This window comes from Oreochromis niloticus, linkage group LG10, assembly GCF_001858045.2.
Source record: "Oreochromis niloticus isolate F11D_XX linkage group LG10, O_niloticus_UMD_NMBU, whole genome shotgun sequence".
Taxonomy (NCBI): Eukaryota; Metazoa; Chordata; class Actinopteri; order Cichliformes; family Cichlidae; genus Oreochromis; species Oreochromis niloticus.
Window position 1 is genome coordinate 14,219,471 of NC_031975.2, and position 25,754 is coordinate 14,245,224.

At 38.9% G+C, this 25,754-nt stretch overlaps 1 protein-coding gene across 3 annotated transcripts in view; it reads right to left on the reverse strand.

Moving 5' to 3' along the window:
* cadm2a (cell adhesion molecule 2a) overlaps positions 1-25,754 on the reverse strand; it is a 203,671-nt gene that overhangs the window by 23,891 nt on the left and 154,026 nt on the right. For all 3 annotated transcript variants that reach the window (XM_019364041.2, XM_013272384.3, XM_019364042.2), the window contains 5 exons: positions 18,187-18,339; positions 14,703-14,840; positions 3,023-3,184; positions 1,739-1,829; positions 1,444-1,622 (listed from right to left, as the gene is read on the reverse strand). In XM_019364041.2, coding sequence (XP_019219586.1) covers positions 1,444-1,622; positions 1,739-1,829; positions 3,023-3,184; positions 14,703-14,840; positions 18,187-18,339 — 723 coding nt within the window. The remainder of the gene's footprint in view (positions 1-1,443; positions 1,623-1,738; positions 1,830-3,022; positions 3,185-14,702; positions 14,841-18,186; positions 18,340-25,754) is intronic.

The following is a 25,754-nucleotide window of genomic DNA, read 5'->3' on the forward strand; positions in this document are numbered from 1 at the left end:
TGAATTAAAAAAAAAATTTCTAAAGGTCTCTAACAGCACTGTTTCAGAATCGCCTCCTTTAATAAAACCTATGCACAGGATTTGAATTTGAAGCTGAAAAGTATCATACATTTTTCATGGTATACATAATTAGTCTTCACTCATCCTATTTTGTGGCTTTGAACTCAAAGAAGGAATCTTTAACTAAATACCTGAGCGATATACTCTACGCCAACATTATTTTAAAAGCATCAGCAATGATCTGCGAAAATCTGACAGACAGAATATATATAGCAAATGAAACTCATTTGCATCTTTGCAGCAACGTTGTCTCAGTAGATACTGCGTGTGCGTACTAAGTTTAAATTTCAGTGATATGAGTAATTAGAAAAATGTAAGGTTTCTATACCTAATCCTTACCTTGATTTTATCACATGGCATTCTGCATAAAATAAGCATATTTTGTATTGCCTTTTACATCTGCTTGCGTGGACTTGTGTTATATTTAAAAATTTACAGCATTCACTTAGAGAAAGGTTGAATGGCTTATACATTAATTGCATTCTCATCAAATAAATCTAATTGCATGGACGAGTATTTCATTTTGTTCTGTCATTCCTCACTTTAGAGGTTTCCACAGCCCTTCATGACCTAGTCATAGTAACCTGTGTTACCTGGGCAGCTCGGGTTTATACTCAAAAGTTTCTAATTAGATTTTTCATTACTTTCTGTTTCTAAATAAAATAGCTCATGTAATATTATTAATACTATGTTTTACTGATCAACCTCGGGAAGTTTTTCTTCATCTCCACTTCTTAACGTCAGAACTACCTGTTTTTTAATGATTCTGTTTCTATAACACAGTGAAAAGAGATGTTTCACTGCTTTGCTATTTTTTAAAGCATTATTACTTAATGCCAAGAGACAAATGGCAGTGAAGAAGCGGAAGAGAGGAAGAACTATCTGTTTTCCCTGACACTGAGTCCCTTTATCCTCCACCTCCTCTGGCGTTACTAGGAATTACTTATCCTTCCTGGTGATATTCCTGACAACGCAGCACTAAATTTTGCCTCTCTCACACATTTCCCTCCTAGTGAGTTTGTGTGTGTGTGTGTATCTGGGACACAGGTTTATTTAAGGAAAGGCGTTGGTGGCATTTGTGTCACCTGAGGCCCTTATTCTCCCTGTGAGGGATGGTACCACTAATCACTATTAGCATTGATACAGTATGCAGATCAGGAGGTATTATAATCCTGTATTTTTTCAATGGTGTTTTGTACTCATGCCTGTGAGGTTCATACTTTTCACAATTTTTACATAGCTTTGTTGGAAACCAAGTTTTCCTCTTGCAGCTTTTTTTTTTTTTTCCAATGGTGTCATATTAGTAACTGACTGACTTACTTCTTTTTTATATTGTGACATGAAATGCAATTATCCATATATCAATGCTTCCCCTGAACTCACCATAGACGTAGAGTACATATTCAGCACTGCTGGTCCCTAGGTGGTTGCTAGCTTCACAGCGGTAGGTCCCATTGTCTGTCTTGTTAAGAGACGTAAAGGTAAGCTCTCTTCCTTCTACAATCATCCTGTCCAGGTCAGGAAGTTCACTTCCGTCCTTTGTCCACATCACAGGATCTGGCCTGAAAGGTAAGAGAATTTGTAAGAGAAAGAAAGCATGCTACATCTAGATCTATTCTATAAAACACTATATGAAAGCATGATGTCAACCAATTAATGAAAACTTTGAGAGACTTACGAAGGGTTTCCTTTGGACACACACTCTAACTTCAAGTACTGACCCTCCTGAGGGACTGCAAGGGAGTGGGTGATCTCCACACGAGGAGCATCTAAGACAAACAGAGAGACGGCTATAATTGAGGGAAGATAATATAAAACATATTGTTTTCACATTTTCTTGACATAAATGGGATACATATATATATTCCCCCGAGATGAGATTCTCTAAGCCTGCCTCAGGCAGACAGATGGTGATGAGGAACAGGAAGAGGAACTATCCTAGACAACCAAGCCCCCGCATATGTAACTAGCTGACATCAGGAAGCCCTACTGGTTGATAGAAAAGGACAGCTTAAAAAGGACAGCGCACCAGATCCATATAAGCAGGAGTCTACCACAGGGCCCAAGTTGCTGACTTTGCAAAGGTGCCCTGGAGACTATTCAATACATAGTACAGGGTGTAAGATCCAAGCTGGCACCATCTTGTTGGAAGATCCAACAACAATCAAGGAACAACCAAAGAACACCTGTGCTGCATATGGACTAGAAGTCCCCAAGTCCCATTGTCAGAGTTGAACAAAAGGGGTAAATTCCTGTGGTTCTTCAGCTTCCAGACAGACAAGCTGCTGGCCAACAAACCAGGTGATAGTGGTGGCTGACAAGCAGAAGAAGACTGAAGTTCTGATAGATGTGGCAATCTTGGCCAACAGCAAGATCAAGAAGAAGTAGCACGAAAAAACAGAGAAGTATCAGGAGCTGAAGGAAGAACTGGAGCAGATCTGAAAGGTAAAGTCCAAAGTAGTCCCAGTGATAATAGGAGCTATAAACTCGAAACTAGAAAAGTAGCTCCAGCAGATTCCAGGAACAACATCCAAGGTCTTTGTCCAAAAAAGTGCAGTTCTTGAATAATGAACAGAACCCTCAAACACACAGCATTTGGATCACACACACATACAATTCCAGGGGGTGATATAAATATTATAAATACATTTGGACAATTGGACAATAAATTTTTGCCCAGACCAAGGGATACTGATTGAATAAAATACTAGTGCCTAAATGTAAAATTATAAATGCAAGATCACAGAAAATCAGCTCTGAAATAGTGCATTTACATACAATGATGGAGGCCTCATTAGTTGAAATGTTCTCTAACTGGGTTCAACAGCCATAAAAGCACCCATTACCATGGCTATTTACAGTAGTTATTGCCTTTTATTGGTTTGAATTTTCTGTTATCCATTATGCTCATGTGTACACTTCATATATGTGTTTGAGTGCTGTACTTTGCGTCTACACTCACAGTGGACCTCCAGTACTTCAGTGGCCTGCTGTGGTGCTTGTGTGAGTGCCACGTGGTCCACTCTGCAGGTGTAGGCCACTCCATCATCATTTCTATCCACTTGCAGCTGTAGAGAGCTCCGTACTGTAAATGTCTTCCCACTTGCATTCACCTCTTTGGCACCTTGGGAGAGAATTGCATTCTGTCAGGGTTGCAGCACATTTATCTTGCAAGGTGAGATAGCTACGAACCAATGTGTTACAACCACTGGCAGATTCCACCCTAGTCTTCGATTCATACAGAACACATGCCTATCATGCAAAACAATTAGTGCCTAAAATTTCAATGTACCTTCATAGTGATTTTCATTACAGGTATACCTGAAACGGGTCACATTTCACTAGTTTAAGAGCAAGGATCATTTTTCCATATTTATGAATAGGGTGATTAAGTTGTCTTTAAAACTCAACCAATGTACAGGATCAACATTGCACTGACCTGTCACATTGTTGTGATTGTCTTAGCTTTGCAATATAGGTTAAAAAAATCCTTTGTTTTAAGAAAAAAAAACTCTTCTACAACAAACGGTAACAATTTCAAGTGTTTTCTTTATTAATTTATAGAATAAAATACATAGTTACATATCAAATTATCAAAATTTGCATTACTCATGTTGATTTGTGACTGAATATTGTTTTGGCATTAGCCAAGAATATGGCTAATGCTAACAGCCAATCAATCCAATATACAAAATATGCAAACAGAGCTCTTACTAAGCACTAAGAAATGTATTGTAAGAGCTGCTTGTATTTAAAGCTACAACATGCTCCAGTAATGTGACAATCATGTTACTATACTCCAGTTACATGCAGCAAAAGATTACAATAGATTGGAAGCTACCCTATTGTAGCTCTTTTACTGTTATTGTTCTGTAAGTTCACTTTGTTGCATGTCTAGGCTACCTCAGTACGAATTCAACCTGGATTTTGCTGCAGGCAGTGTTAAAATGAAAGCCAGCTGCCTCAACTCTAAGTTGTGCCTCTTTGAATGCATATATTTACAATGTTAACATTTCTGACTACGTGTGGCCTCACCTGTCATCTCTGCATGTGCTCCCACTCAGCTTGTACAAATCAACACTTTCATGCACTTCATATCTATCCGACCTTTTGGTCTGATTCATCTGCCTGACAACTACTTCAAAAAACATTACCAGTGGAAATCAGACAGTAATTGGCAGTAATTAAATTAGCCTGTTAGCAAAGTGTCATTATGCACAGTTCTCTTTATCAGTACAATTTGTTCTCAGAGCTATCCCAGCAACACCTGCTATCCTAAGCAATCAGTTGTTGCATCTCCCTGTGACCACCAATATCCCTGACACCGCAAAGATAGCGGAAAAATCCTACAGCCAGCTTAAATTTGGAATATTCCACATTCCGTCATTTCTTCTCTGACACTGTAGACTTTTGATAAACTAAATGTGTTTGATTCACAGGTCATAACCTGCCCTCAAGTTTAAGACTGCCATATCAGAGCCCTTGAAAGGCTATCAGTTAGTGATAAACCTTCCTCTCTAAAAGCAAAGCACCTCAAAGGCAGAGAAGTCCTTCAAAGTGGAGAATGAGACTTCTAAACCACTGACTTTCCCTTTCTCTGTCAAGCTGTCCTTGAGTACCCTGACCTAGTAGATCAGTGGTTCGCTGTGAACTCTACACGACCACAGTTACATCACAGAAGTAGTAACTTCTAATGCTTCTAATTCTTCTTCCTGCTAATGTTTTTGTTACCTTTTCTAGAAACTTAAAGTTTAAGAAAATTACTATTTCGCGGAAACTTTAGCACCCTCTTAAAGGATCTCACCTAAAACTACAATATATCAGGAAATAGCTAGTGTTTAGAGAAATTAGACACCAGAACTGAGAGCAGATGATGACATTATTCACAAACATTTTCCGAGAATGTTTGTGCTGCAACTGGAAAATAAGGTATACGTGTTCCTAAAAACTTGGGAGCTGTTATATATGCATTATGCAATACAAATTAGCATCCTCCTTCAGACCACACATCTCCCACTTAACTCAACAGTCTTTCACAATTCAATGCCACTAGGTTTTTTTGGGTTTTTTTTTTACTTACTGGCTGTCTTACGTGATGATAATTATCTAAACATATCCACCTCCAAGGAGTTATTTTAAAACCTTCTTTCTCTCAGTAAAATCTCTTCAGCCAGTCGTCAACAAACGGTGTTTGGTCTGTTTACATTACGCCAGCGGCCAGTTTTTAAAAATCATATCAAGTCGCTACATCCTACTCAGAGTTTCTTTTCAAACAAGAAAAGAATTTCCTCCTATAATGTATTCAACTGTCCAGGCTTATCTCTGCATTGAGATGTTGCCCTGCTTTGTCAAAAAATATGTCCTTCCTTTTCAGTTTTTATATATATCATAAGTGTATTGTATGTACCGTATCTCTCATGCTGACCGCCTTTGTTTGTACCTCCTAAAGAGACTGTTTACGCTCCACATCTTTCTCTCCTCTGTGCTCATCTGCTCCACTTTCCAAGCATACCACCCTACTGTCTCCTCTCTCTCTCAATTCTGCCAATCAACTATTCTGCTCAGCCACTTCCCCCAACTGAGGCAATGAGCCCGCCTCCCCTAGAGATGAATGACTGACAGGTCTGCAGTGTTAGCAACATCCATGCGAACAACAGGGGAGAGAGAAAATGGCTGCATTTCACAAAGAAGATACAGGAGATGACAGAGAAAAAAAAAGGACGGCTAAAATAAATTACATCTAACTTGTAATATCAACAGTTTATTTTAGGAGTGCAAACATTTTCTTTCCATTTCTATTACTTCTGGCAGGTCCTAATGAACTGATACTCCCTGCCTCTTTGTCAGTACATGAGTCCAACCTGTCTTTCTCCTCCTGTCTGCAACACTAGAAGGTTCCTTCTACACAAATGCTCTTTTAAAAATTAAAACATGCTATATCTGCTTTTGCTCTTTTTGATTTTTTGGTAATTCAGTAAGATATTCCACTGTTGTAGTAAGTTCAATAATCACATCATATTTATGAAGTGACATGCGTAGAAAAGGTCCTTCAGATATCTGCAAGATGGGTGGATAGGAAGAAAAAAAAAAGTCAAACGTCTTTTTCTTCTTGCTCACTTGTGCTACAGTCAGCTGATTTCTGTCTGTGTGCAGAGAGGAGGAAAATGGAGTGGTCTGTATCTTTTGAGGAATTGATATATAAACATTTCTTTTATTTTTATGCCATGGGAAGACAAGAGTATGTTGGTAAAGTGCAAATTGCATCCAGGGCAAAGAATCTGCACTTTGCAAACATCTGTGTGGACAGCATGCTAACACAAAACTGGCAAAGAACCCAGTGTGAGCTTAAAGCTGAGTGTATGGCAACCGAGCCTGAACTTCATCAGTAAGGCAGCGATGAAGAGTCAGACTTGTAATAGTGGAGCCTCTATTTTTACTTATACATGTTTCAGTTACAGTAGAATTGAAGCAGAATTTGCTTTGAAGTTTCTCTGGGTTGATTTCAAGTTTGCTTTGTGTTGTTGGCTTTGTGTTCATAATTAAAGAGTAAAAGAACGATCTTGTGTGTGTCCTCATTAGGATTGGAATTTGTGTCAGTGTGTTGGACTGAAGTGCTTCAAAACTGCCTTAATTCTTTGTGGTATAGATTCAACGGGATGCTGGAGTCATTCCTTAGAGATTATGGTCCATATGTGCAGGAAAATCCCAGTAGATCAGGAGGTTCTGAAAAAGTCAGACCAGCCCATCTGGCACAAATAACCAAAGCACATTCAGAGTCACTTAAACCTTTTGTCCCCGTTCTGATGCTTGGTTTGAACTTGTTGACCATGTCTACATGCCTAAATGCACTGAGATGCTGCTATATGATTTGCTGATTAGATATTTGTTTTAAAGAGCAGTTAAATTGGCGTAGCTAATGAAGTGGCTGGTGAGTATAATATATATTTCTATCGCTCAGCATCGCTGATTCAACAAGGTCATGGAAACATTCCTCTGAGATTTTGGTCCATATTGACATGATGGTATTTTACAGCACATTTCCAAAGAGGATAAGAAGTTACAGTGTTTTTATTTTATAAAAACTATTTTATGTAAATCAAAAGATTGTGATGACTGAATAAACTGAAGGTATCATCTTGAATTATGCAGTCTGATTATACACACAGTTGTGCTGCTAAAGACGCAAATTTAAGTACTTCAATCATTATAATGTGCACTTGGCCATGCTCCTAATGTTCTATTTTTCACAGTAGACTTTCAGCAAAAAAAAAGTTATCGTTTTCAAGTTAGTTAGTTATCTTATAACATTACTATATCTGAGTTTTTTAATTGTAATTCTATTTTTGAAGTTCTTTGATTGTAAATATGCTTGCATTGAAATAAAACTGCTGGAAAGACTCAAAAAATGACTTTCTCTAGTGTATAATTTGGCCGTTTAATTTAAGAGTGTGGATTCCTTTAGCTTTTTTTTTGTCATGGAATTTTAAATGGTCTCTGATTGCTTGTGTGTGATTCAGGATGAGAGCACAGAAACTGACATGCTCGCTCAAAGTTTAATTTCATTAACATTATAATTCCCGAGTCTTCCGAGATCCACTTCGAGAACATAATCACAGTTGTCCAACACCAAGTAAGACTTCATCAATAAAGAGCAGCAATCAGCATGCACAAATGTGTGTGTGTGGAAGTGTTTGGATAAGAGTTGATGTAATTGGTCCATAAATACAGTATCTTATCACATTTTAAACATAGCTGAAAAGAGCAGCTGCCATTGAGGTGCCGTTAAAGCTCTGGCTTGTCAATCGAAGAAGAAAGAAAAACTGTTACATGACAGACACATTATATTCAGTGGAGTAAGAAAAGTTGCAAAAGATTCAGCAAATTTTTCCATGAAGGCTTCTTTTTTTTACATGTATATGTAATGTTACAAAGCAAATAAAACCAGAAAGCATTTTTTAACTGACAGAAAATATTTATGTTGATATTCGGTGTTGAAATTGAGGAATGATTGGATATAAACGTCGTGTCAGAGATTCTGTGAAAGTCGACAATTACAAATATTTTAGAAAAATGCTGAACTGAAAAACATTGTCAACATAGCACTAAATCGTTTAAAGATTCAAAGCATATTGAGAAAACACTGCACAAGGAAGAAGAAAGTAAAAAACAGGGTCTTCAGGTGGCAAATATTACAAGCAGGAATAATTCTGTAGAGGAAAGCACTGCAGTGAACACAGCATCCACCGGCCTGAAGGTGAAGGCTAAGCTTTACTGTTAAATGTTCCTACCTAACCTCACCTATGGCTATGAACTGTGGGTAGTGACTGAAAGAATAACATCTCGGATACAAGCAGCAGAAATGAGCTTCTTTTGAAAGGTGTCTGGGCTCATCCTTAGATATAAGGTGAGGAGCTCAGTCATTCAGAAGGGGCTTAGAGTAGAGCTGCTGCTCCTCAGCATTAAAATGAGCCAGTTGAGGTGGTTTTGGCATGTCAGAAAGACGCCCTGGAGCTGACCCTGCGAGATTATTTCTTTTGCCTGGCATGGGAAAGCCTTGGTGTCCCCTCAGAAGAGCTGGAGGTGGCTGGTGGTTGGGAAAAAGGTAGCAATGGCATCTCAGATTAGATTGCTGACACCACGACCGCGACCCAGATAAGCAGTAGAAAATGGAGGAATAACTGGAAATAATGTGATACTTAAAAAATACTGTAGCAAATTTTAGCTTTTATTTAAAAATCATATTCATTTTTTATTTATTCTCATTACAAACACCATTTGTAGACCCGATATAATAAAAAAGGAGAAAAAAATGGCACTATGCTGCCATATGCACCTGTGGTACCTTTTTTCCGCAAATAGCCTGGTAGTATTTGGCTACAAATGCGGTTGTTTTGTGGGTGGGTGCTCATGGCTCTGCATCAATGGTGTGAGCCAAGACAGAGCCTTGGAGGATTAGAAATGGAAATGACAGGCGTACAATGCGAGAATCTGACCCCTTTAAGCGATTTCACAGGAGAGAGTTGAAGCCGAAGAAGAGAACATAGAGGGACCGACAAGAGAGACTGAGGAGGTCTGCTGGGGTTGTGGAGGAATCATGAGCAACAGTGCCAGACCTGACTAATCCTGGCGGCAGGGGTCCGAGGGCTGACTCAACATACCCTGAGCTGCATCCCATCTGAGAATTAAAGCAACTTGCACAAGCAGGAACAATATCAAATCTTCTACGGGTGAGAGTGAGAATAATCAAAATATATGCGAGACTAAACACTATTTTAAATTTAAATTCGCTGAAATACACAATATTACCCGAAAATATTGGCAGATTAGCACCTATGTATGCTGTTCCCTTTGCCTGCCAGATGAGCTGCATAACAATAAGGATGAGTAAACTTTAAAACAAGGGCAAAAATATGCAGCAAGCTCCCGCTCTAGCGAGGTGTGGAGATGATATATCGTGCTGTCCACCATCTTCTCGCTTATTCCTGCTACTGTGCAGCGTTCAGGGAGCTTGCCTGTTGGCTGTCTGTAAGCATCTTCCCCTGACTGATCTGCCTTACCAGCTAGACTCTATGCTTAACTGACGTGTGACTACAACCGGGGGGAGCGCTGTTAAATGTTAGGAGACTTTCTATCACTGCCTGGCAGACCAGTATCATAATGTCCTTTCTGACATGAAACTCCCTGAGCATTCACAGAGAAGAAGCGTGTACTGCGGATTTGTGAAGACGGTTTTCCACTCCAAAAGGAGCGGTCTGGTCAGTCTCAGTGTCTTGACATTTAAAAAAAATGGACAGGTGCTCCACCTCTAGGACGTGGCGTTTAATGGGCGCAGACAGTGGGCGTACCAATACGATCTCTTCTTCTGTGCACAAGTCTAAATCTGTTAACCTCAAACTCACAGGATGAGTCGGATATACCTTCAACGAACGACGAAGGAAAGAAGAAAGGAAACCGTTCGCCCTTATGCTCTTTATTTTATGACATATTGTTATTTAAGGCTTTGAAAAATTCTCACCTAAATTGTAAAATAACAAAACAGGTGGAACTTCTTGTTTGTCCATTTGAGCCCTGTATCTTAATGCTGATTAATATAGAAACCTAACAGATTTCCACAGATCATATGTCAGATGTGCGTGTTTGCAAGTACTTTGTTGCGCACATGTAACAGGATAGAGAGGGTGAAGAGGTATTTTTGTGTGTGCATCTAACGCATCTTTTATTCATGCCACCGTGACTTGCAGGAGCCATCTTGAAATTACATCTTTAATGGTCATTGATCCGCAGCACCCCGGGGAGCTGGATAGTATAAATGTAGTTCCAACGCAGACTTTTTTATGTATTGTGCAAAGCTGTCTAACACTGCCCAAGCAGCTGAAAAGTGTATTTTTTCTTTTAACTGCAAAACTTCTTTAAATTCTTGAACTTGATTCATAGTGGAATGTTCACAGTGTTCACATTTTTCCCCTTCCCCTTCACCTCTTCACCCCCATTCGAACGTTCGAATAGTGAGTAGCACCAAATTCTGGAGAATTAACCATAAATGAATACAGTCAGTAGTATTTGAGTGATAGTGTACGAAAAGTGAGGTCACAATGACCTTAAATAGCGTTCAGACCTTGTCCTTGACTAACAAGTTTGACAACTGAATAGGGATGCGACTGCAAACGAATTTGAATCAAATCTCTGTGTTTTTTTCCCCTTAAGCCCCCTTGGAATAGAGCTATTGCGTTACATGATAGAGCAATAACCTCTACAGTTTAGGTCAGAGAGTATGATAATGCTAGTCTGATAGAGAACATCCCCACCCTTATTTGAAATAAATATTCATTTCATCTCTGTCTTGCTTGGTCTCCACACAGCTCCCCCTGGTTCAGCGGTGTGTAAACAACTTCTACATGTGGTGATATTGGAAGAGGTCTCTCTGGGTTATGGTGTGTAACTGAGATAGAAATATATCATTACTGGGTGGGGACTGAGGGGATCTGAGGGACAAAGAGACTGAGAAATAAGAATATTGGATTCTGTTCCACACACACAAGCTTATGTCCTTACATGCACGCTGTCTGCTCCATCTGTCTGTTTTGCTCATGCAGGCACGCACGTATACAAAGATGTACACACCCACATTTAGCATAGGGTGTCTGTTAACTGCATGCGAATGGGTGATGGACTGCTCCAGTGGCTCTGCCAGTAATATAATCTTCTCTATTCCCCCAGATCCCACACCAATATGTCACAATTGTCATTTATTCCCAGCATGGTCGCTCACAATCAGATGGCTTTTCACATTGAACACACCCTGATCCTGTCAGGATGATGAACACTTGAAGTGCACTCCAATCCACCTACACGTGCATAGATACATCGTGTATTAACACATGCTGTTTTCTATTTGCTTGCTTTTAGGTGCTTTTTTTCTTTTTAGTCTGTTATTTTGGAGGACATCCCAGACCACCAGCCATCAGAGGCATACTATTGGTTTCATTTCATTTTAACCATTTAAATGCAACACAGTTTCTTTATATATATATAAAAAGAAATAAATATATTGTAATGTTTTGTGAATGACACCAGCCTTTCAGTGTCTTATATAACAAGTTGTCATATATAACAAGTTAGACTGACTGGGTCCATTCACACCTTCTTATCTGTACAAGAAATGGTCCAGTTAGTGGCAGACACGCTTTAGTGATTGACAAAGCAGAACTAAATATGTAAATGTGCCTGTGTCAATCATATTGTTGAGCGCTGGCTTCTCCCTGAACCAAACATGTCCTGAATATGTCTGATAAATAAATTGCAGAAAGCAACTACACTGCAGGCATCTAATTAAAAAAACAAAACAAAAAAAGGCAACCATGCTGTTTAAACTAAAATGTTTAAGTTTGAACACTTTTTATGTTATCTTTAGAAAACATAAAAACTTCAAAACATTGAAATCTGTCAGCTTTTTATGAAACAGTTCTGTATGGACGGACACGTACTTGTCAAGGAAGACAGATTATTATGAGGGATCAATGTTTTTTCCCCCTTTGAGACCAGCACTCTTCTAAGTTTTCTATTTACTATTCATGAATTTGTTTGGTTAGAGGTGACTTTTTCAGGTGTTGGTAAATCACTCCGCTCAGATCCAGTGGGCGAGATTAACAAAGCTTGTTTTAGGAGAGACCTCGTTCTGAGCATTTCCGAACAAAAGTGATGACACAGATTCAATCTCATCAGCAAACTAATTAAAATGAAAGATAAACATGATATCTGCTTAAAACTGTGTAGAAAACCAGCATTGATTTAGTCTTATCTGAGAGCATGTCTGCACCATAGAAAATCCTAAAGCCAGATAGCAGTCTGAGCTGTCTGGACTTAAACACGGGTGGAAAGGGTGTAGCGGCAGAAACTCAGGAAGCTTTTCAGTAAATTCAAACATCCTTTGGGATTGAAATTCTTGACGAGTCCAACTGCGGGTCTGACGACAAATTTCTAATCTGACATTTATATTTGTCTCAAGGTTCTGCTTTATAAACGGCGGCTCCGAGGCACATTTTAGAAACAACTACAGCGAACAACATATTGTTATACAATTGTTAAAGGATTGAAATAAAGACAGTTGTTGCCCATGTTCAGCAGCAAATTATAGCATCTGACCTTAATGAGAGAGCATATCCTCTTGAGATTTTCTCTACTTTAAGCCACAAAGGATATCACTGACTACCTGTTTCTGTGGTAAATTAAAAGAACGTAATGTCCTGGCTAGCAGTGCCTTACAGGGAGCTCTTCTCTCAGTAGTTGGCCACTGGGAGTAGCAATAATCACCCGTAGAGACACAATAAGCCTGCAAGGAAAAAATACTCAGTCTGCTAATTAGTTTGTAATCTGTTATATGCTATATGCTTGTTCTTTGGAAGGGGAACAAAAGACATACTAAGTGTAGTGGGTAAAAAAAACCCCTAACAACAACATTAATTGAAAGAATGTGATTTTACTTTAAATGTTCATGTTAAATATTATGATAATTAAAGAAGTTAGCATGATTTGCAGGAAACAACACTTTACCAGGTGATTTATAAGGTGTCTCGGCAGAAGCAGAAGCATCTATTGATAAAGCAGTTTTAAAAAATACACATAAAGAAAAAAACATCCCATTTAGTTACAAGAAGAAATATGTGCCAGAGACATGACAGACATAACTAATTTAGTCTGCGACAGCTGAAAGAAAAGTATTAATACGCCAAGTTAATAAGACAAAAAATTATCTTCGCATTGGCAAAAAAACATTTTATGTGGTTTATTAATCCTTTGTATTAGGAGGGAAATTAATGTTGGGGAGTTTCTGTCTCGCGCATCCCAAATCCTTCTCAAAAAGCATATTCTGCTACATTTAATTGGGTATTCAGAATGTGTAACACCTGCCTGCTTGTTATTCTTATTAGGTTTCAGTGATCTGTTGAGTTATACAAAGATTTTGACAGCGCCTTCCTAGAAATTTGCATTGTTTTCTGGCAGTTAAAAAGTCAATGTGTGATTTTCAATCCAATTCAGCAGTCATTTAAATTAGAAAAAGGGCAATTTGCATTTTGATATCTGACTTTAATCTGCCTTCTGAATCAACAGAGAAACCTTTGTAAGAGTTCTTCAGCTGTGATGATCTGTGACAGTCTGTCCCACTGGGTTATATACTTTATTTGATACACAACTGCATCTGTTCCTCCTCTCCCTGAAAAACTTTATTTCATCATTTCATGTCCAAATCTCTTTTATCAGTTTTCTCTCTCCTCTCCTCTCCTTCCTTCTCTCTCCCCCTCTCGCTGTCTCGTTCAATTACAAAGCGGACGGTTCATCAAGTAGAACAGAGCGGGAGCAGGGTGGAAATGAGGTATGTAGTCCAGTCAGTGAGATTTAGAACAGCCCTCTAATAACAAGGGAGGTTAATGTATCGGTCTCAGGCCAGAGGACACATGCTGAATCTGCTCTATTAGAAACAACTTGTTCGGAACAAGAATACACTGTAGAGACATCCAATGCGGCAGTTTTATGGCAATAGTTTTATGAAAAAGAAAATACCCATTTTAAATCCATTCTGAAATACAAATGAGTACTTTCTGCCACATTTCTGCTCCGTTTGTTTATCACAAAGCACAATCATGAGCCATTGTGAAATGCGATAGCCAATATTTTTTGTATCTGACAACACAGCGAGATGGCTTTCCAAAGAGATCACTGTGGGTCTAACTGGGCAGTATTAAAATATCAGTAAATCAGCAGATACCAATTACAGAAAGTGATGCTATTAGAGCACAGCTAATAGATACGGAATACAAAGAAAGTAACAAAATAGTTTCATTTATAAAAAAGTAACAATTTTTTTTACTTTAATTTACAGAGAACAGCGTAAATTTTTGATTTTATAAAATAAGTTGATCATGTTTTAAAACAACAGAATCTTTGAACAAAAGCGAATGAATCATCAGGCTGTTTTTGGTGAACACAAAAGCAAACGTGCTTATCATAATGTCCCTTTCAGTTTGTTTTTTTTCATTCACCAACTCTGATTAGGATTTTTAGAATTGCTTGCATGACGGCATGTTTTCTAGCCACAGTACCCATAGATGTGATGCAGGTGTAAACGCAGGTATGACGTTACATACCTTTGACCTCCTTTTCATTCCTGAACCAGCGCAGGTCAGCGGCGGGCTTGCTGCCCTGGGTGATGCAGGTCAGAGTGATGTGGTCTCCCTCCATGGCGGGCTTTGTCAGGCCATCGATCTCTGGCTTCTCTGGCACACCTGAAGGATGGAAACGGAGATCACAGCGATGGCAGAACTAATTCATGCGCAGCAGGGTGTCATTATACAACAATAATATTAGTATGCCTTATTGGAAATCACCCGCCCCCCTAGCTTTCCCACCTGCAGGGAGATTAGAGAGCAGACTACAGAGATTCACCAAGCAGCGACATGCTCGACGGTACATCACAGAAGATTCGTGCTGGCACATGGGTGGGTGGATGTTTTTTTTCTAACCACTGGGTCATTCCCTACTTTACTGCTAGGTCAAACCAGATTATAAGAGACATAATTTTTCACCATTAGCTTTGTTTCTTTGGTTTTCCAGGTCATAAAACACTGTCTCTGCTGCAAAACAAATACAATGAGGCAGAGAGGAATTTTGTTTTTGATGCTCACAGAATTAGAAAATACACAAAAACACATCAATGTGCAATCAAAGAACAATTCCACAGTTTTTCCTGTGGTTTTTATTCACTACTAGACTTCCTGTGAAAACATAAAACCCCAAATATCATCACATCAATCAAAGGAAAAACTGTACGCTGACAAATAGTTTTCTTTGTATGTCTGTGTGTGACAAGGCTGTGACCGCAGACAAGGCCATTACTATTTACAGAAAATGTTAATCACTGGCCTTTCCCATAATGAGTGTTTTAAATGTGTGGTGTCTGCCCTTCCACTGTCAATGAGCAATAAGTCTGCCTCCGGCTGAGTGACTGAAAGTTCTGTCAGTCAATGCCATTGACTGACTCTTGCCTTGTCTGTCTCACCACCTCCTGTAAGGTTTATTGCCACAGTTTAAAGGTCCTCCTGTTTTATGTTTCCCATTTGTTTGAAGGTGCAAACTGCATACATAATCCCAACAACAGCCGCTGCTCGGCAGAGGCACAATTTAGTGAGATTTCACACCTCATCTAGCTAAATATTATACATGTGATTTTTAATGTGCCTGTTTTTTTAATGCAAATTGGTTAGTTTTGAAGTATCTAAAGTAAGAGTGCCACACCAGCTAAGAACGGTGGTGTGCGAATAAGTGCGTGTGGGTTGACTCAGAAAAGTATTTGATGGATTTCCCTCCAGACTGAATAAAAGCAGATCAAGTGCATTGTTCATCGTGTACAGTCACATTCCCCTTGGGTGGCTATAGGCTGTACAGCTTTACACCCTCTCTCTATAAAGCCCAGTTTTGAACACGCAGAAAAGAGCTCAATTTCTGATACACGGAAAAAAGGGAAATTCCACAAATTTCTGTGGTGGGGTGTGATTACACAACACATAAATATATATGCATTTTCTTTAAGCTTTTGAGAATTCAGGTCCATCATAAGGTATTTAGAGCTAAAGGTAATATCCTTTAGTGGAGATATCATCTGAATTTCAGGAGCGGGACCACTCCTCCTTCACGCCCCCTCCGGCCTCAGGCTAAAAGCCCCCCTTCTCCAATACCTGCTGTTCTCATTTTCATGCCCCACCCTTCCCCGCCATTTTCCCCTCTCTTCTCCTCTTCTCCTCTCTTCCTTTCCTTCATTCATTTCTCGTTAGTACATGGGGATCTGCCCAGCCCGGGAGCCGTCGCCAGTCCCCTTCGAGGCCTTCCCCAAACTGCAGCACCAGTTCACACTTCCTCATCCCTCATCGCCCATCGTTACCGAGGATGTGGTCCCAGCTAGTGAACTGATAACATTTACATACTTTTTCAATTACTGATCGAATACTAAGCACATCAAGTCATGCATCAGCATTAGCCGTATTAGTGGAAATGCTAGCAGCTAATGATGCATTCCATAGTTAAGCTCCAGAAATAGTCTGTTGGTAAACCTGCTACTTTGATGACTCAGACTTAAGAAAGATTACCAGGCATTAATGTGCCAGTATTGATGGCCCTTGGTGGATGAATTCCTGATTATTCAGAGCTCTTACTTTTACTTTACCTTCAGGAGTTTCACATTTTTTAGAGAAATGTCTCAACTACTATAGGATGGATTGCTATGAAATTTATTACAGACATTTATTTTACCTGTAGGCTGAACTCTATCTCAAAATATCTGTAACATCTAGAGTGCCATCAGGTAAAAGGTTGAACACTACTTTCCTTGATGACATTCCCATCAGCTTTACACACTGGCAACAGATGAGCACATATTTTTATTCAAGCACCAAATCATTTGAATGCGACGCTTGAATATTTGTAGTATTACAGGTTTTTTTCCAAAATCATTTTCGGTGTTTTCTTTTATTCGTCCCCATTGCTTACGGTCCCAAAGCAGTGGCAGATAAACCAGGCCATCCCCAGACTATTTGCTATGTTTATTAAATCACCCTCTCTGTTTGCTAGCTTGCACCATTAACTATTGTTCAAAATTGCAAAATGATTTTCTCCATATCCTTATTGAGCAGTAGCCTTTAATGTCTAATTCTCAGAATGCTTGTTAACACAGAGAGCCAGCTAATGATCCTGGAGTGCACAAGCACATCTATTAAGATTAGCAAAAACTAATTGGCAAGATAATAAGCCCAGTGGCAAGAAATGAGACAATGTTTGTGTGAGGCCATGATCACAACACAAACACTGCTAAGGGGAGGGAGGTACTAACAGTGTACACTATTTTTTATCTGCATTTGCAGGCATAAGCAACAGGCTATTTCTAACAACATAGCATCACAGCAAACCAATAAGCTGATAGCCTCAAAAAAGAAAAGCAAGGCTCCAGTAAGGTTGCAAAATCTAGCTATGCTGTATTACTAGTAACTCCGAATCTTCTGAAATCAACAAATTCACAAAATAATGACATAAATATTGTTATACTTGACAATTTCACTATTTTCATTTTGTGAATTATAATAATTATATATGTTTATATAAAGATTTCAAATGGGGAGTCAGATTTGCAAATTATTTTCAAACTATTATTACTGGATTTGAAAAGCTCCTGAGACACAGTGAAAAAGAAAGTCCATTTGGAGGATTTTGTATCTTCAGCAGCCTCATGAGCAGAAATGGATATACAGCCACTTGAGACATCTGAGTAAGGTATGCAATTTCTTTTTTGCTTTCTTTCGTCTTTTTCTCACTAATCGACAATTTCTGCTTGAGGTAAAAGCAAACCTAAAGTGTATGCGTTGCATTTGGAAGCTGTTTTTTTATTTTTTAAAACACTATTTAGAGTTTTTAAAAAAAGTATATATATTATTTTTTAGCCATGGCAAATGAGAGAGAGAGGAAAAACATGTACTTAGATCACTTTACTACAGATTTTACACACATTAGAGCTGCTGTAACATCCATCTATGACATTTTCCTTTGAGGTAGAGTTTTTGCTTTTGCTTTGGATCGTGTACTCACCCAGAACAGTCAGGTAAGCTTTGGCCGTTCTGACAGGCATGGTGAAGAGAGAACAGGTGTACATGCCTTCATCAGACAGCGTGACATCACTGATGCTGATGGTCAACTCTGATGATGTTGCACGCACAAGCTCGATTCTGTTGTCCCTTAGAGCTGGAAACACAGATAACCAGAGGCAGATAGTCAGAAAAATGTTCAAATAACTGTAAACTAGCGGCTGTGGGAGAAACTTGTGGAAACAGTGCCTAATATTTGAACGGTGGTTCTTATAATGCATCAGTGTTGATGTCCATATAGGGAATAAACTGCATCCACAGATGGAGAGAAAGAGGGTTTAAAAAGCACACAGAGAGAGATTAACCAATCTAGAATCATCTTATCTGGAAAAAAAACAAACAAGAAAAAAATTTGGTTCTAAACATTTTCTTTGTTCTGAAAAAAACAAACAAACACAACAGCAGAAGCCCTGAAGTTTTGACATCTGCTCTCGGTATTACTTAATGCATATCCTAGATGAACTTCTCTATTAAAATCATCTATCAGTACAAATGAAATTGATTTTCTTCCATTAGTTTTAAAAATGAATGCATCAGCAAACCACCGCATTAAACTATACCACACAGCTTTCACTGCTGTAAACCACTGCAGACATTTACTTATATGAAAATGTAATCTTCCAAAAGACATAACCGAATGCAGTGGGGATCAATATTGCAATAAAAGGCAGAGAGTGAGGCTTAATGAGAATTTGGCAAGATGTGCAAGTAGAAATAGATTTGCTGTGATTGAATGGCGAGTTTACAGATACGAGAGGGCTCTTCAAACTAGACTTCACGTCTATGATAGGACGGGAACGTGAGCTAAAATAAAAAAAAAATAAAATAAAATTCGTCGACACCTTGGAAATGGCCATCGAAAAACTACACACTAATTTGCAATTAAAAAAAAAAAAAGGCTGTGTGAACTATTAAGTGTGCAGAAATTTCTTTCCTGCTGTTTCTGTGGCCTTGGCTGTCGGGAAGATTTAGTCAAGCCTTCCTTTTGCTAGTATAATGCCTTTCTACAAACCTTATTTAATATGAGCAGCCAAGGCTACTTTGCTTTTAATCTCCATGAAAGTGACTCAGAACTCCCCTTGTTCAAGTACAGTGTGTGTGCATGTGTGACTTAGTATGTTTGGGTTGAAGGAAAGAACAGAAAGATAGCATGACTATTTCTGTACAGATGTTTACATTTTCTTTCATGTGAGCTTTTGCAAGCGTATTTGTATCTTATGATAATTTAAAAAAACACTCTGGGTTTTGTTGCCTCTCTAGACAGGGTTGAAAAGTAAAAGCTATTACACAGTCTGTTTGAGGAGTACTTTAAAGTCTGGCTGGCAGAATTATGAGAAATGATACCCAAGGTATCTAATACATCAATTATAACATCATAAAGCGTTAAGCTTTTCAGCCTTTCTTCAAACTCCAATCCAAACTTTAATTAATTTTTATATACTACACAATACTAGGTGAAACATCTTTAAAATGTAAGGCAAAAATATACAATGTCTTGTCATTGTATTTTGTTATATTCCTGCAGTTCGAGCATCAGATGTAATTTTACTAGTGATGGATGCAATTTCCCTGCGATAGACTGGTGACCTATGATAGCTGGGATAGGCTCAAGCCCTCCCCTGCTACCCTGAAACATATAAGTGGTTAAGAAAATGGATGGATGTAATTTCCTAGTCACTCGAATGTATTAATGGAGTAATACATAATTAGATATTTTTAATAGGCACCTTAATAAGGCTAAGATATAGATCAGGCCTCATTTCAAATTCTTTGAAAGAAGCTGGCGCTCTCTTTGTATTTAGCTGGCTGAGCCGGCGCCTTATTGCAAAGCTGGATAGTTGCACTCTTTACACTTCATCAATATGTTACTCTTTTTGCTGATGGGCATCCAAGCATGAAAACATGAGATGTAAGAAATAATTGTACTGCTTCACACTACTGGCCCGGCAGACAACAGTACTGGGGATATTGTAAATCTGAATTGAAAAGATTTCATGTAGAACCAAAATGAACCTGGACCAAACAATTCTTCTGGGAATTTTCAGAATAGGTGTAACAAAGAACAGAGGAACTGGGCCAGATAATTGCTCATAACTTTGGAAAGTGTAATGGTAATAATCTATGTGTTGCGAAACATTTTTTTCAAACCGTACACTAGAATAATTTTGAGGATTTACGTGTAGTTTTTCCCGTGACAGTACTCGTGAAAAATTTGCTCATCTTCTATTCTCATTAAAACTGGGTGAAGCAGAAGGCATTCAGTGCTGCACAGGTAATAATCTATACGTAGTGGAAACTGTACCTTTGTAAATGTCAGACAGTGGCACATTTCTAGCCTTTCTAGGTGCATTATTTTGGAAGCTTCTATGTGTGCATGCTGTGATCACAGAGCTGAAAAATAAAGAGAAATGTCAGTGAGCAATGCTGTGTCATTTGGTCTGCCAAGACATGAAAGCTTTGCTTTGTGGGTTCCAGGCTAAACATCTACCGTCGATGGCGAAAGTGTTGTAATCAGTTTGGCTAAACGACAGCTGCTCTGTCTCATTTATTATTGCATTTGTTCTGTCCTTTCCCGTTCTTCACAACACCGGTTATCGCTACACGTTGTGTACAGAGCCTGAGCAGACATGACAAGTTGATATGAGCACATGACATATCTGTAGGCTCCAGTGTAGTGACAGTACACTGCTGTTTCTGTGAGTGTCTGTATGAGTTCACATGCCCATTAATGCAAGACCACAGAATTAGTTTCAGTCTAATACACTGCCAGTTAAAGCTCTCCTGAACAGATAGTTAGGATTCCTGTAGCATGTCATCAAACTATACAAACAAATGCATAGACTTTGTCCCAACAAATAAAATAAGGCAAATATGGATTAAATCCCAACAAAGACTGCTCTTTGTCTCTGTTTATCTATCTTTCTGTCAGTCTTTCAGTTTCTCTCTTTCCACCCACCCTAAGACCTCATTCTGTCTACTCAGGCAGCTCCACTAACCTGTGAATGTGTAAAAGTTAAACAATGCTTCAGTTCAACTGTTGTCTTATTTGCTTTGGGCAAGGAAGTACGAGCAGGCAAATGTCAGGAAATACATTTACTGTTGCTGGCTCGCTTGCTGTCGCGATACAACTCTGCCTTCATCCTGTCCTCTCTTCGAAATCTCACTCTAAGATTTGATTTGAGAGAGAATGAGGGGCATGAGGAGTTCATTGAAAAGCATATAGACTTTTCTGATTTGCTGGTTTACTTGAGCAAAGAAATGAGAATGATTGGACTTGCTGTGATGACATTACATTTATAATAAATGCGATTAATTGTAAAGTGACTCAGCTGTAACAAAACTTGATTGAATAAGTGGGGAAATCCTGTCAATCACCTCTTGATAAAGAAATGGAGAAAGACGATTAAATACTCCTCGAATACTGAATTTATATGATTCTCATTATTCGATACATAATCCGGATTTTGTAATCCAGTCATGTGTTTTTGCTTTTTTTTCTCCAGTAGTTACAGGCAAAGATCGGGATAGATTTGATGCCAAAAAGTAGGATCATCCTGAGCCCCCTGGAAGGAGGGGATTCAGGCTGGGTTTAGAAACATGAAAGCTGTTATATATAACCATGAAATCATAACATAGCTGCTAACAGTAAAAATACCCTTAGATTTCAGTCCCACTTCCATAATCAGACCAGTTGGTCAGCAAGTTACAAAGTCTGTCTTATCTAGAAATGTAGTAAGGTGTATATGTTTTTGGACAATGAGCCCATTTATTTTTGTAATTTTACCATTGTACACCAACACAGTGGACTGTAAATCAAATAATCAATGTGTGGCATAAAGACTTTCATATTTAATCAAGGGGGGTTTAACAAAAGTTTAAAGAATAACATAATTGAAGTTTAAATTAATTTAAAGAATTAGGTTAAAAAAAAAAGGTTGTAAACAAAACTAAATTCACTGTTTAAGGATTAAAGCCACTTTTATACCAGTGCCCCATTTTCAGAGGCCCAAAAACAATTAATCAAAAGTGGACAACTAACTGGCAAGTCATTGTCATGGTGAGGCCTGTTCTCAGGTTATTCTTTTCACTTGTACTCTCAATATGAGGTCCAAACACATGTTTATGTAAGTGAGGGAGGCTGAAAATCCAAAACAAAGAGATCAAAAATCAGGTACATTTAAAAAAAAAAAAAAAAAGAAGTAGAAGAAGAAGAAGAAGAAGGAGAAGAAGAAGAAGGAGAAGGAGGAGGAGGAATGCACAGGCTGATCAGCAACACTAAACATCCTGAAAGACAGCAGAAGACAGCTAAAGTGAATCAATGTACAGTTCCCAAAACCCACTCATATGATCTAACTAAGTTAAGAACGATCTCGCGGAGGTAGCCACATCATTGTCAGAGTCTACAATCCAGCGACGCTTTCACGCTGAGGATTTACAGCAAAAGAAAAATCACTGGTAACACACATGAACAGAATGGCCAGATTTGAATTGCCCTAAACAAAACAGTTCTAAAAAATTAGGACAGAAGAAACTAAAATTAACTTGTAGCGGAATGACAGCATATCACCTCATCTGTCAAACATGGTGAAGGCAACATTATGGCATGAACATGTATGGCTGCAAGTGGAAGTGTTACAGTGTCACTAGTGCTTACTGATGATGTGACTGCTGACAGATGAAACAGGATGTATTTGGAGGATTACAGAGGGCTATACTCTCTGCTCAGATTCAGCCAAATACTCTAAAACTTCACTATCCATTATGCACTTCACTATGCATAGGCATAATGACCTAAACCTTTGAGAAACCAAAAAGTTTCTCAAAGAATAGAAATAGGATATTCCTCAAAGACCAAGTCATCTGATCTCAGCCCAACAGAGCATGCTTTTCAGTTATTGAAGAAAAAAAATATGGACAGGCAGCATTAAAGGCCTGTAAGTGAATATGAGGAAACACAGCATTTGTTGACATCCATGGGTTCTGACTTCAAGTGGTCACTGGTTGCAAAGCATTTCAACACAACTGTTAAACACAAACCATTTAAAATGATGTTAGTTTGTCCAATGACCTCCTGAAAAGGCTTTTTATAACAACGACTTTAATTCCTAAAGAGTTAATACAATATTTTTATCAGAGTCCTGAATTAAGACTAAAATGTTGTGCTATTGTCCAAATGCTTACCTAACTACCTAACTGGGACGGATTAGAGAGATAGTCTGAGTTACAGGGGTCGCAGAAGGCAAAAGACAGTCAAAGGACAAAGGCAGTGAAACTGGCTTCTGGAGACATGTTTTCACTGTTTCTATCAGTGTAGTTTGAGGCACCATTCCCTTCAGCTAACCTGCACATTTGGGAATTGAGACATGCTCTGTGGAAACAAAAGCATCTTGGCCCACACCTTTGTCAGGCTGCAATATGTCATTCACCCAAGAGAGACGGTCCTCCTGGATCTAGCACATATCTCTGAGCAGGAGATGTGTATGAAACTGCAAACCCATTGGGACATCGGCACCATCCACCCAGCTGATCGGGGCAGGGGAGAAGCTACTTAGCTCTAGGAAGACCAAGAGCAAGATCTCTCAGAGGGCAGAGCTGGGAGAATAGCGCTGACTGGGTTAGGGTAAGCTGGAGAGGCCAGAAGCTCATGTGACCACATCATTACAACATCAACTTCTGGCCCGCCAGATGGGGACGGATACAATTAAGGGATGAAACACCCAATGAATGTAGGTTATATTTTTTAACATTTGGACTTTATTCAGGGTGCAAATTTTATATACTAATTATACATGATTTATACAACATAAAAGCTAACAGACACAGATCAACGGTGCACAGGACATACATTTTTCCACGGCATGTAGAACAAACTACAGTCGACCACTAGTCTTTCACATGAAAGCTTGTATATTGACAGAGAGAGTGGAGAAGAGGAATGCATCCTTTGCTATTTGTCTGCGAAGGTGCTGCAGCTGCATGCCATCCATTATAGACCATTAGTGCCGACAGCCCTGAATGTGTTCGTGGAGGACGGTGTTGTTGTCAACATCAAAGGGTGGCAGATTTGTATTCCACAATAACTACTGACGGAATACAACCACATTTTTTTTTTGCTCACTGAGCCCAAGTTTGATTCTCTCTTCATCCAATTACAACCGCTGATGGCCTTAGGCTGAGAACAGCATCCATGCTGAGGTTCCCATGAATGCAGCCGTGACGTCAGATAACAGTGAACGGCGGTAACACCAAAGCTCCAAGACTCCGAGAAGAAAAGCGCATCTTTGAAATGGAAAGCTAAGACAAAGCAAAGCTTGCACAGACAGAAGGTGCAAAATGCCTTTAAAAAAATATATATATATATATATTTGAAGTGACATTTTTATTATGGGTGGGAAACTGTGGATGGAGGCAAACATGCTCTGTTTGTTCTGTACAATTTACATTTTTGATCCATAATAACAGATTCAATTAAAATAGTGCATCTTCAGCAGTTCACACAGACATTTACCACCTTTGGTCAACATTTTAACATAAACAGGTGGAGTAGCGGTGTTGACGCCACTATTCCTGTTAGCCTCTAATCTGTTAACACGTGTTGGGAAGCTTTTATTCCACTTATTGACATTATCTTTGCATTTCACCATTAAAGCTCAAAACATAAGGTATGACCTGCCTGTCATGGAGATTTTTCACCTCCTGGTTTTGCTATGAAACTGACTTTAATAATTAGTTAAGATCACAGAAAATAGCGATGGCACAATACATGTTAAGTATCCAAATCTGACTATGGCACAGTCCGACCAGTGTCTTACCCAAACCTGCATTATAGGCAGCATTCACCTTTAAAACATGTTACCACAGTGGAACTAAAAGGCATCTATTTAATCACTTTCCCTTTGTTTCCACAGAGAACAGAAGGCTCGAGTATTCAAAGCTCTGTCCATCTCCACCAGGGTAACCCTACAGTAAGTTTGTTACCACACACAGCTGATGGCTTTGTGATCCATCAATATGTTAGGTGAGCCTCACTAAAACTGCAAATATCACAGTAGATGACCACAGCATGCCAGCAAATTGTTTATATATGGTGACATGCACAGTGTGTGTGCAACTGGAGTCCAGCACATATCTAATTAGACTGCATAGATACTGTAGCAGTTTTCCTGTGTTGCTCTGTGGCACCATTAAAAGTGGCAGGTAAGGAAACGTATATGTGAATAGATGGTAATTACATTTTTGTTTTGTTTTACACTAGACACGTGTTTATTGTATGGACATACAGAGTCCATATGACAGCCAGGACTTTCAAACTACTCACTTTTAACCTGTCATGTTTGCACATTTTACTGCTTCCTTATATTTTTTCCTTCTCCTCTCTTCTGCCCTTTTCTTTCCCTCTTTCCACTGACCCCCTCCTTCCTTCTACCTCCCCGTCCCTTCATCTATCCAGGGACAGTATGTATTAGTATGGAACCTTGGCAGGTGTTTGTTCATTCAAGTGACACAGTTTTA